The sequence below is a fragment of the Hemiscyllium ocellatum genome, chromosome 1 (assembly GCF_020745735.1).
Source record: "Hemiscyllium ocellatum isolate sHemOce1 chromosome 1, sHemOce1.pat.X.cur, whole genome shotgun sequence".
NCBI lineage: Eukaryota > Metazoa > Chordata > Chondrichthyes > Orectolobiformes > Hemiscylliidae > Hemiscyllium > Hemiscyllium ocellatum.
Window position 1 is genome coordinate 132,738,604 of NC_083401.1, and position 13,035 is coordinate 132,751,638.

The following is a 13,035-nucleotide window of genomic DNA, read 5'->3' on the forward strand; positions in this document are numbered from 1 at the left end:
TATTCAATAAAGATGAAATATCTAGTTAACTTAGAGTCAGTAATATAAAAGTATAAATGCTTATTTCTATAAATAACCCAGAATACAAACAAAACATGCAAACACAAAACCATACTCTTCAGGAAAAGAGAAAAAAAAATTGCAGAAATTGGCCGTCTGAAAGAAAAAAAACATTTCAGGTAAAAAGGTAAAACTTAGGATGTCCCAGCTTCTGCTGCATGTCCTGGAACATATGGACTCCAAAGTCTTGTCAACATGGTTTGCTCAGGAAAGAAAACATTGAAATATTCTGAAGAGTCACCAGACTTGAAACATTAACCCAGTTTTCTTCCCACAGATGCTGCCAGAACATCTGTTTCAGAACACCTGCAGCCACAATTCCTTTACATTACAACCATGAGATGCTCTTTTAGACACACTTTCAAAAGGAGCAATAAAGATTGCATTCTGAACCTACGTAGAGGATTTTCATTTCAGGAATCAGAGACATCAGTTGGATAGCTTGTTTATAACTTAGTCATCTCAGCTTAGTCTCAACAGGCTTTGCTCCAACTTAGCTTGATCTTATATGGTTGCCCTCTAACTGAAACAGATAAATCAAGGATCTCTCCAAACCTAAAACTATTCAAATAACAGCCCCAGCAGTGTCAATGGCAAGCATGTATGACCAGGCATGCGATCTCTAGGAAGCCTTGTTTAAAGAAAATCTCTACACTAAACATCAAAGGACCACTTTTAAAGAAACCAATCCAAGGTAGTCTATAAAACTTGAAATAATTCTTCAAAACTAAGACCTCCAACCAATACTAAACATCTTTGTAGCAATTTAATTTCTGTCAGTTCCAATATTTCTAGTTCATCATTTCTCTCAATTTGACAGCTCTTACTGACTATTACCAAAAATTACAATTCACACAAAATGTTAATAATCCCCATATTGCATTTACACAGCCATTTCTCATTTGCAAGTATCATTTTGACAAATTTGTGATTGAGTATTAAGTTTTAAGTAGCTGAACCTTTCTAAACAACAAATAATACTACAATTAATCATCAAATCACATTAAGATTTAATAGAAAATCCCAACTGGCCACAGTGATTATTATGTCCCACTCAATAAACTGCAAGTTACAATAGATGGACCGATTTGCATTTATATCACATCTTCCATGACCTCAGGAGGTCCTGAAGAGTGTTATAGCCAGAGCCAGTTAAACATTTTTAAAGCATAGTTCCTGTTGTAATGCAGAAAACAAGGCAATCAATTTAATTAAGATATAAACATTGAACAGGCATGCCAGCTTGCCTGTTTATTTAAATAATGCTGCAGATCTTTAACATGTCAGGGCCTTGCTTGAACAGTACATTTAAAAGGGAGCACCACTTCAGAGTGCAGCACTCTCTCAGTATTGCACAAGATGTAGCCAGAAATCTCAAAACTTAAGCTAACCTATTGTTCAATAAACATGGAATGACACCAAATGACAACAGATTAGATTAGATTAGATTCCTTACAGTGTGGAAACAGACCCTTCAACCCAACAAGTCCATACCTACCCTGCGAAGAGTAACCCACCCAGACCAATTTCCCTCTGACTAATGCACCTATCACTATGGGCAATTTAGCATGGTCAATTCACCTGACCTGCACATCTCTGGACTGTGGGAAGGAACCCACGCAGACACGGATCAATATGATCAAAACAGAATCTCTTCACAAACAAACAAATTTTAAAATGGTTTGGTAGCACTTGTGTTTGATCTCAATCCACAATTTTAAAAAGGCTATTTCAAAGAAACAGATGTTTGCTTTTTTTTAAAAAAAAAGTTGTTTGGGATATTTCCTCCATCTTCAAAAATCCCACGACTACTCCCCTCAAAAAATAGTGTTAAGGAGTTGAACAATTTGGAAATAAAAGCTAGGAAGATACAATAAACCTACAAATTATAAAAGCTTAGTGGTACTTTCTATCAACATGCTGCCAACAGTTCAAATAGACCACACAACTGAGAAATGTGATGAATGAATTTCAATACTCGTGCAACGCCCCAGCAACTGGATGATCCAATCAATGTATTTCTTCATTCATGGGATTTGGGCAATGCTGGCAGGGCCAGCGTTTATTGCCCAGTTTTTCATAAGAGTAAGTACACAGAGTGTAGTGATTGGAACAATATCAGCCAGGTCGATCTCAATCTCATCGAACATGAAGTTGTTAACCCGGTCCAATCAGGGAGTGCTAGCTGATAAATATAAACAGTAGTGTTAGGATTTGAGGTTTGTCCTCATCTCCCTGAAAACTGGTTGAACTGGTTTGGGTTTTGGCTTTGCTGCCCTTTCCCCTCTATATAGTAGTTTTTTTTATGGACTGCTGCTTTCTGTTTATTGTTAACTGTATTTGGTATTGTTTAATACAATAAAAAAAACAGGAGTGTTAGAGGTTCTGCTCACTTTAGGAGCCAGCTCTGGGCTAGCTGGTTCAATGTCACGCACTATTCAGGTGTAAACAAAGGGTTACTTGGTGATGGAATACCAGCCTTCATCTGGTTATTTCACAAACCATATTCATCCAGACTGAAAAACTCAAAAATATCCTTTTGATGAGATTCTGTAATTGGATGAGTGAGCTAATAACTAAACAAGTGTACAATTTATGATAATCAGTCAGGCTTGAAACATGGTTCTCATGTATGCTTGCTGGAAATGACACGCATTCATCATTTGCAGGAGCCTGTTCTCTGTAAATGAAAGGAATTTATTTAAGGCTTGTACCTTTAATAAAATATGGAGGAACTTGGAAGCCTATAAGCTTCCAAATGAGTTGGTAGCAATGAGTTGGCCAATCAATTCTGATTTACTAACCAGTATCCTTTCCCCATGTAGCTAATCATTTGAAATTTGGCACTCTTGCATTTGTCCGGATGAGCACAAGACTTTGGAAATATGTCCCCTTTTCAGCAATATTCTGCACTATCAAGTCACAGTTCAAATAGAGTCTTCTGTTAATTTAAAAAGTGCAAATTGCAATTAGATACACAAGAATAAAACTTAATATTTTGTGCAACATTGACCGAGCACTCATCCTATGAATAACTAAAATTACATGCTCAATTGCATCATCATCATCTTAGGATTACTTTCCACAGGATGCCTTACCTTAATTAATGGAGTCCTCCCAAAGAAGAAGCCAAATAGGTACGCCATTATATCATTGCAAATTACAATTGAGATTGGAACAATAAACCTAGAATAAAATATTTTTTTTTTAAGAAGTTCAGTCACTGAACACAAAGCAGCTGGAAATGTTCACAGCATTTTTGGCTTTTATTCACTTTCTACTGAATATAGTGGTATCTACCATAAACAAGATGATTGAAAGTAGAGACTCAATGTTTTGCATCTATCACATGGGACAGTACAATCCAACCACTAGATTTCACAGATACTTATGTTATGAAGTTAAAGGCATGTACAGTACCTTTAAAAGACAGAGAATGCTTTTCTGAACTCGGAGATTGCAAGCCCCTGTATATACAACTAGAAAACAGTCCCAGAATATACTGGAAAATTGAAAATACGTAACATTTGATTGTGAAATGGATACCTGAGTTTTAGGTTGCTGTTTTGACAACAATTTGAATTTAATCAGTTTAACTTATGCCCCAGGAAACTAAAAGCCAATCGGGTTTGAATTCATTGTTTTGCCAACATCGAACCAATGAGACGATCTGATGTTGGGGTATAAGAATGCAGACATTTTGAAAATTGGTCAGATAGCCAAAGATCTAACTGCCCATCTAACATTTTGCTCTCAAAGAAATTAGAAAATGCTATCAATGATAGCTTTTCATGTAAAACATACTCAGAGTAAAAAAGACGTCCCAGAGAGATCAGCAGCTGGAAGTCTGAAGACAGCAGAGAAGATATAGTTAAAGCTATACTTCTAAAATTGATTAACATTAATCAAACTACTGCTTTTCATCATTTATATAAATGATTTAGATTTGAACATAGGAGGTTTGGTTGGTAAGTTTGCAGATGACACCAAAATTGGAGTTAGCTACCTCAGAGTGGAAAGGGATCTTGATCAGATGGGGCAATGAGCCAAGGAGTGACAGATGGAGTTTAATTTAGGCTGATGATCTCTCTGGGTCGTCTTCTTTTTTTAATTGTGAATATGTTTTACATGAAAAGGTATCTTTGTTAGAGAGTGTTTTCTAATTTCTTTGATAACAAGATGTTAGATGGGCAGTTAGCTCTCTGGCAGTTGCTATCTGACCAATTTTCAAATGTTCACAATCTTTTATACCCCAACTTCGGATCATCTCATTGGTTTGAGATGCTGCATTTTAGAAAGGCAAATCAGGGCAGGACATATACACTTAATGGTAAGGTCCTGGGGAGTATTGCTGAACAAAGAGACCTTGGAGTGCTGGTACCTCCTATGTTCCTTGAAAGTGGAGTCGCAGGTGAAGACAGTGTTTGGTATGCTGTCCTTTATTGCTCAGAGCAGAGAGTATAGCAATTGGGAGATCATGTTGTGGCTGAACAGGACATTCGTTCGGCCACTTGTGGAATATTATGTGCAATTCTGATCTGCCTCCTACAGTAAGGGTGTTGTGAAACTTGAAATGGTTCACAGAAGATTAACAAGGATGTTGCCAGGGTTGGAGGTTTTGAGCTATAGGGAGAGACTGAATAGGCTGGGTCTGTTTTCCTAGGAATGAAGACTGAGGGGTGACCTTATAGACATTTATAAAATTATGAGGAGCACGGATAGGGTAAATAGACAAGGTCTTTTCCCTGGGGTGGGGAGTCCAGAGCTAGAGGCCATAGGCTTAGGGTGAGGGGAGGGAAAATTTAAAAGGGACCTTTAGGGCAACTTCTTCATGCAGAGGGTTGTGTGTGTATGGAATGAGCTGCCAGAGGATGTGATGGAGGTTGGTACTATTACAACATTTAAAAAGTCATCTGGATGGGAATATGAAGAGGAAGGGTTTAGAGGGATATGGGCCAAGTGCTGGCAAATGGGACTAAATTAATTTAGGATATCTGTTGGCATGGACGAGTTGGATTGACAGATCTGTTTCCGAAGTGTACATCTCTATGATTCTAACTGGGGGTAAAGAATCAAAATTGTCTGAAGTTGATCTGTAAAAGGACAGAATGAATTCAGCATGTTAACTTAAAGGAAAATAAAGAAAAATAAGATGAAAATAAAAACCCAGATTTAAAACAAATATGCACAATTCTTTGAGAAGCTGGATGTGGAAGGGAAAGAATCGCAATTCACTTACCAGATCATGCCTTCAAATAAATTTTGGATTACCAGATGAGACTGAGTAACAATAATCAGCAACGTTACGTGAGTCCAGCCAAACTGTAAACATAAACAAAATGACTTACATTTCAAAATATACCTTTGCAATTAAAACAACCTTCACATTTCACAAGATTGCCATCTTTATTGATTAAATAGATTCATGCTCAAGACTGGACTACCTTCAGGTCAAAATTCCTTACCAAACTATCTAGAAATGCTTTAATTCACTGTTCAAGATGCTATTTCTCTCTGTCGAAGTACTTCTGCATTTATTTGTTCATTTTGATTCCCTACGTTCAGAGATATGCCTTTTTATTTTCTGTACATATCACTAAAATTGTGATTTGGAGATGCCGGTGTTGGACTGGGGTGTACAAAGTTAAAAACCACACAACACCAGGTTATAGTCCAACAGGTTTATTTGGAAGCACACTAGCTTTCGGAGCGATGCTCCTTCTTCGGGTGATTGTGGAGGGCTCGATTGTAACACAGAATTTATAGCAAAAATTTACAGTGTGATGTAACTGAAATTATACATTGAAATATTGATTATCTGTTAAGCCTTTCATCTTCAGAATACAGTAATAGTTTCACTTCTTTCATGTGTAAATCACAAAACCCTTTTTTTTAAAAGTTGCATTCTCCGGTTAGGTGTTAACAATGGTGATAGCTAGACAATATGTCGAAGGTGTTAGCCCCCTGTGTTCTCTATGAATGACCTGATGTTTAGATTGATTCTAATCTAAAAAGTGAGATAACAGAGTTTTACATAAATTCATGCAGTTTTTGAGCTCAGAGTTCTACATGAATGTATGCAGTTTTTCAGCAAAGTGCAATGAGACTCTGCAAGTACAAATTCACTACACAAAATATGTGTGTGCATGTGGGTCTTTGTCTGTCTGTGTGTATGTGTCTGTCTGGGGTGGGGGTTGTGAGTATGAGAAAGAGAGAGAGAGAGTGTGTGTGTGTGTGTGTGTGTGTGTGTGTGTGTGTGTGCGCGCGCGCGTGTGCGCATGTGTGTGTAGTGAGTGCAGAGTGTCTTAAGTCTGTGAGGGGGTGCACGTGAGTGCGTGGGATTGTGTCGGTCTATACGGGTGTGTGTGGGTGTCTGTGTGCGCATCTGTGTCCGTGTGTATGTGAGAGTGTTTGTGTAAGTGTAGGAATATCTGTGTGTGTTGTAGTGCAATGGTGATCACCTGTAATGTGATATGAACCCAAGGTCCCGGTTGAGGCCCTCCCTATGGGTACCAAACTTAGCTATCAGCCTCTGCTCGGCCACTTTCCTCTGCTGCCTATCCCGAAGTCCACCCTGTCCATACAACTCTGTCACGGTGGACGGTGCAAGACATGTCAGATTGTGGACATAGATACCATTATTATGTGTAGGATCACCTCCCACCTTGTACATGGCAGATACTCATGTGACTCAGCCAATGTTGTCTATCTTATACGTTGCAGGCAAGGATGCCAGGAGGCATGGTACATTGGGGAAACCGAGCAAAGGCTACGACAACGGATGAATGGGCAGCACAACAATCAATAGACAGGAGGGTTCTCTCCCAGTTGGGGAACACTTCAGTGGTCCAGGTCATTCAGCCTCGGACCTTCGGGTGACGATCCTCCAAGGTGAACTCGGAATAGGCAGCAGAGAAAAGTGGCCGAAAAGAGGCTGATAGCTAAATTCGGTACTCCTAGGGAGGACCGGGACCTTGGGTTCATGTCACTTTACAGGTGATCACCATTGCACTACACACACACACACACACACACACACACATAGACACCCGTATAGACACACACACACACTCACACATGCACCCCCTCACAGACTTAAGACACTCTGCACTCACTACACACACACACACACACACACACACACACACACACAAAATCCCCACCCCAGACAAACACACAGACAGACAAAGACCCACATGCACACATATATTTTGTGTGGTGAATTTGTACTTGCAGAGTTACATTGCACTTTGCTGAAAGACTGCATACATTCATGTAGAACTCTGAGCTCAAAATCTGCATGAATTTATGTAAAACTCTGTTATCTCACTTTTTAGGTTAGAATCAATCTAAAAATCAGGTCATAAACAGAGAACACAGGGGGCTAACACCTTCAACATATTGTCTAGCTATTACCATTGTTAACACCTAACCCGAGATTGCAACTTTAAAAAAAGGATTTTGTGATTGATACATGAAAGAAGTGAAACTATCATTGTATTCTAACAGATGAAAGGCATAACAGACAATCAATTTTTCAATGTATAATTTCAGTTACATCACACTGCAAATTTTTGCTATAAATTCTGTTACGATCAAGCCCTCCACAATCACCTGATGAAGGAGCGTCGCTCCGAAAGCTAGTGTGCTTTCAAATTAAATCTGTTGGACTATAACCTGGTGTTGTGTGATTTTTAACTAAAATTGTGGGTAACACTAAATTAAGGCAGCATGCAAAACCAAGAACACAGGATACTTCTAGGGAATATATACACAGGTTGGGAAGCTCTGCTCAAATTGGTGCTGGGGGTCACAAAAACACCAGATTAGATCTCAGATCCATCTACCAAGACTGTGCCCTGTACTGATACAAATGGGCCCTGCTCTGTCTCTCTCCAAAGCATGACAAAAATGATCACTGGACGAAGTATTGGGCAGGGAGGCTTTGTAAACATACTGTGTAAGCCACAAACCTAAAATAATGTTTCACCAAGCAGAACAGTAGCTGTGGGCCTTCTCCCAGTAAGGGAAGTTAACAACTGCTTTATTTTTCGGAGGCAATATGAAACAAAGGTAGGAGACTTTGTAGGGGTCAAAGTGCAACAGCATGCAATTACAGTCATGCTGGGCCAGAAAGCAGGAGGGGGGGACATTCACTGAATAATTTACTGCATTTGCCACATTAAGTGGGGTCACATTAAAAAGAACTTTGGAAGGCACTAGCTTAGGGGAATGGTTAGATATATGATGAAGAAATTGCTGGGTTTCTAAAACCAGTTTTGGGTGTGTAAGAAAGGACACTGAAATAAATACAAAAGTGATAACGAATCTGCAGAGGACATAGGTAACATTAACAATTCAAAGGAAGGATACTGTAGATATGAGAAATGCACAATGTAGAACCACTTAAGATAATGAAAATGTTATGAAAATGCTGCTTCCTGCTCTCAACCAGAATTCAAAAGAGTTAAATCAATTTTGTTTCTTTCAACTTCACCTGGTCCATCTCTTACTTCTCTTGCTTTCACTGACTCAGTTTCCATTTCTGAAAATATGTCCACCAATGTCTTCTACAAAACTGGACCTACAGCTACCTCCAATACATTTCTTCACACGCTGTTTCCTGTAAAGATTCCAAATAGTTCTCCCAGTTCCTTTGTCTCTGTCCCATCTGTTCCCATGACGCCACTTTCCATTAGGGTGCCCCCAACATGATCGCCATTTTCTTCAACTAAGGATTCCCCAAAACTGTTGCAGACTGGGTCCTCAACTCTGTTTCAACTATCTCCCACACTTCTGCCATCACTCCCTCCCAGAAGAAGATGGTTCCCGTTGTCCTCATGTTCCACTGCACAGAAATCCACATTGAAGGGATCTTCCTCCGCCAATCCTGTCTCAACCAAGACAACACTTTCCTTAACTATCAACAGTCTGCAAGGACGGTTTTCTTTGCAGCACCTGATCCATTTCTCTATCTCATATAACTCTCTCATCCCTCATAGCACCTTCTTATGCAATCGCAGAAGGTCTAACATTTGCCTATTCACCTCCTTCCTCCTTACTGTCCAAGGCTAAGGGAAGCAATGTTTTACTTTTATTTCTTTCAATATAAGCTACCATATTCTTTATTCACAATACAATTTCCTTTATATTACTCAGATAAACCTCTAAATGGTTTAGAGGTAGTAGTTAAGTTTCTGGTGGCAGATAAGCCTGGAAAACTGCACAGGTCACGTGCCCAACTCTCAATAAAAGGAAAACCAAACAATATTAACAGCACTACAGGAAAGATCTGATTATTGTGCATTCTAAACTATACGATATGGTAATATGAACATGCAGGAACCTCAATCAGGAGGAAGAGGAGGCAACATAATCCGCATCTCATGACAAGAATGTTGGAGATGGAGATATGGAGACTGAACATGAAGTGAGTTCAGAGCATCTGTATGTTGCTGATATCAGAGTTGAAGGCACAGGAGACAAGAGAAAATATCACCCTTCTCCAATAAGGGACAACTGCTTACAAGCCTTGCTGTCTGGCCACATGTCCTCACATGGACAGTTATTAAAGTTATACATGCACTTCAAATGGTCAGAATAGTAGCTAAATCTATAGATGACACAAAGATAGATAGGGAAGTATTTTGTGAAGATGACGTAAGGAGCTTACTGATAAATATAGATAGGCAAAAATTTGATGAAGTACAATGTGGAAGTAGGTAAAATTGCACATTTTGGCAGGAAGAATTAAAAAAGCAGAATACTATTTTACAGAGCTGTACAATTGCCACAAAGTGGTATTCTCTTGTATGAGTCATAAAAAGTTAGGATCCAGCTAGTGCTTAATCAATGTGGCTAAGGAGATGTTGTACTTTATTATGAGAAGAATTTAAACATAAAAAGGATGTTATGCTTTACTTAAAAAGGGCATGGATGAGATTACATCTCAAAAACTGTGTGTTATTTTGGTCTCCATTACATAAAGAAGTGATATAAATACATTGCAGGTAGGTCAAAAGAGGTTTACTCTTGGTACCTTAAATTGATACTTGGAATGAATGGGCAAACTTATGAGAGTAGTTTGGACAGGCTGGGGTTGCTTCCACTAGAGTTTGGAAGAGCGTGGGGTGACTTGAATGAAATGTACACAATTTGGAATGATGCTGGCTCCTTCCTCGTGGCTATGTTCGGAACGAGGGTGCAGGGTTTTTAAATTAGGGGTTGCTCTTTTAATACACAGATGAGTTTTTTTTTATAACTTCAGAGGTCTGCCTGCTTTTTGGAATGCTCTGCCTCAGTGAAGCAGAGTTAGAACACAGAACACTAGAAAAAGACAATGTGGTCGAGGAGAATACTGAAATACAGGCTGCTAGACTAAATGGGATTGAGGTGCACAAGAAGGTGATGTTAGCAATTCTGGGAAGTGTGAAAATAGATAAGTCCTCTGGGCCAGATGGGATTTATCCTAGGATTCTCTGGGAAGCTGGGGAGGAGATTCCTGAGCCTTTGGTTTTGATCTTTATGTAGTCATTATCTACAGGAATAGTGCCAGAAGACTGGAGGATAGCAAATGTTTTCCCTTGTTCAAGAAGGGGAGTAGAGAAAACCATGGAAATTGTACACCTGTGAAATTACTTTGGTTGTGGCTAAAAAATTGTAAAATGTTATAACAGATAGGATTTATAATCATCTACAGAGGAATAAGGTGATTAGGGATAGTCAACATGGTTTTGTGAAGGGTAAGTCGTGCCTCATAGACCTTATTGAGTTCTTTGAGAAGATGACCCAACAAGTGGAAGAGATAAAGCAGTTGATGCGGTGTATATGGATTTCAGTAAGGCGTTTGATAAGGTGCCCCACGATAAGGTACTGCACAAAATACGATGGCATGGGAATCAAGGGTGATTTAGCTGTGCGGATCAGAAATTGGCTAGCTGAAAGATGTCAGAAGGTGGTGGTTGGTGGGAAATATTCATTCTGCAGTTCATTTACTAGTGGAGTACCACAAGTATCTGTTTTGGGTCCACTGTTGTTTGTTATTTATATAAATGACCTGGATGAGGGCATAGAAGGATGGGTTAGTAAATTTACGATGACATGAAGGTCAGTAGAGTTATAGATAGTGATTAAGGATGTTGCAGGTTACAAAGGGACACAGATAAGCTGCAGAGCTAGTCTGAGAGTTGACAAATGGAGATTAATGCAGAAAAATGAGAGGTGATTCACTTTAGAAAGAGTAACACGAATGCAGAGTACTGAGCTAATGATAAGATTCTTGGTGGTGTAGATGAGCAGAGAGATCTTGGTGTCCATGTACATAGATCCTTGAAAGTTGTCACCCAGGTTGATACGGTTGTTAAGAAGGCATATAGTGTGTTAGCTTTTTTGGGTAGGGGGATTGAGTTTTGGAATCAATGTTGCAGCTGTACAAAACTCTGGTGGGGTCACATTTGCAGTTTTGCATACAGTTCTGGTTATCGCATTATAGGAAGCATGTGGAAGCTTTGGAAAGGGTTCAGAGGAGATTTACTAGAATGTTGCCTGGTATGGAGGGAAGGTCTTACGAGGAAAGACTGAGGGACTTGAGCTGTTTTCATTAAAGAGAAGGAGGCTGAGAGGCAACTTAATTAAGACAGATAAGGTAATCAGAGGTTAGATAGGTTGGACAGTGACAGCCTTTTTCCGCTGGTGGTGATGGCTAGCATGAGGGGACAAAGCTTGAAATTGAGGGGTAATAGATATAAGACAGATGTCAGAGGTAGCTTCTTTACAGAGAGCAGTAGGGGCGTGGAACGCACTACCTGCAACAGTATCAGATTCACCAACTTTAAGGGCATTTAAATGGTCATTGGATAGGCCAATGGACGAGAATGGAAGAGTGTAGTATAGATGAGCTTCAGATTGTTGCGCCGACCTGTGGAACCATCAAGGGCCGAATGGCCTGTACTGTGCTGTAATGTTCTATAGAACAGTACAGCACAGGAACAGGCCTTCAGCCCAGCGTGTCTGGACCAACATGATGCCATTCTAAACTAATTCTACCTACCTGCACATAGTCTGTACCCCTCTATTCCCTGCTTGTTCATGTGTTTGTCTAAATAGCTCTTAAGTCTTGCTAACATGTCTGCTTCTACTACCTCCCTGGTTGCACGTTCCAGACACCTCCAGCCCTCTGTAAAAACAAAACTTGTCTCATACATCTTTAAATTTTTTCCCTTTTCAACTTAAATGCCCCTTAGAATTTGATATTTGTACTCTGAGAAAAAAATACTCCAACCATCCACCCTATCCATGTCTCTCATAATTTTATATATTTCCTATAAAGTTGCCCTTCAGCCTTGAAACTGTCACAAAAACAATCCAAGCTTGTCCAACAGCTCCTTACAGTTAATACACTCCAATTCAGGCAACATCCTGGGAAACCTTTTTTGCATCCTCTCCAATGCTTCCACATTCTGCCTATTATATGGCAACTAGAACTGCACACTACCCTCCAAATATGGCCTAATTAAAGGTTTATACAGCTGCAATATGAGTTGCCACTTCTTGTGCTCAATACCCCATCTGATGAAGACTCAGGCGACTGACTGTGTGGAGTTTGCACGTTCTCCCTGTGTCTGCGTGGGTTTCCTCCGGGTGCTCCGGTTTCCTCCCACAGTCCAAAGATGTGCGGGTCAGGTGAATTGGCCATGCTAAATTGCCCGTAGTGTTAGGCAAGGGGTAAATGTGGGGGTATGGGGGGGTTTCGCTTCGGCGGGTCGGTGTGGACTTGTTGGGCCGAAGGGCCTGTTTCCACACTGTAAGTAATCTAAAAAAAAACCTCAGAAAGTGCTACTCAAGTTGCCATAAGCTGCCTTTACCACATGCTGCCACTTTCAGGGAGTTACAGGCTTGCACCCAAGATACCCCGCAATACCAATGCTCCTAAGAGTCCTGCCATTTACTATATTCTTTTCTCTTGTATCTGACCTC

General features: G+C 39.9%; 1 protein-coding gene across 2 annotated transcripts in view; it reads right to left on the bottom strand.

Annotated features, from left to right (window-relative positions):
• cds1 (CDP-diacylglycerol synthase (phosphatidate cytidylyltransferase) 1) overlaps window positions 1-13,035 on the bottom strand; it is a 126,861-nt gene that overhangs the window by 10,906 nt on the left and 102,920 nt on the right. For both annotated transcript variants that reach the window (XM_060832082.1, XM_060832090.1), the window contains 2 exons: window positions 5,300-5,382; window positions 3,159-3,246 (listed from right to left, as the gene is read on the bottom strand). In XM_060832082.1, the coding sequence (XP_060688065.1) occupies window positions 3,159-3,246; window positions 5,300-5,382 (171 nt within the window). The remainder of the gene's footprint in view (window positions 1-3,158; window positions 3,247-5,299; window positions 5,383-13,035) is intronic.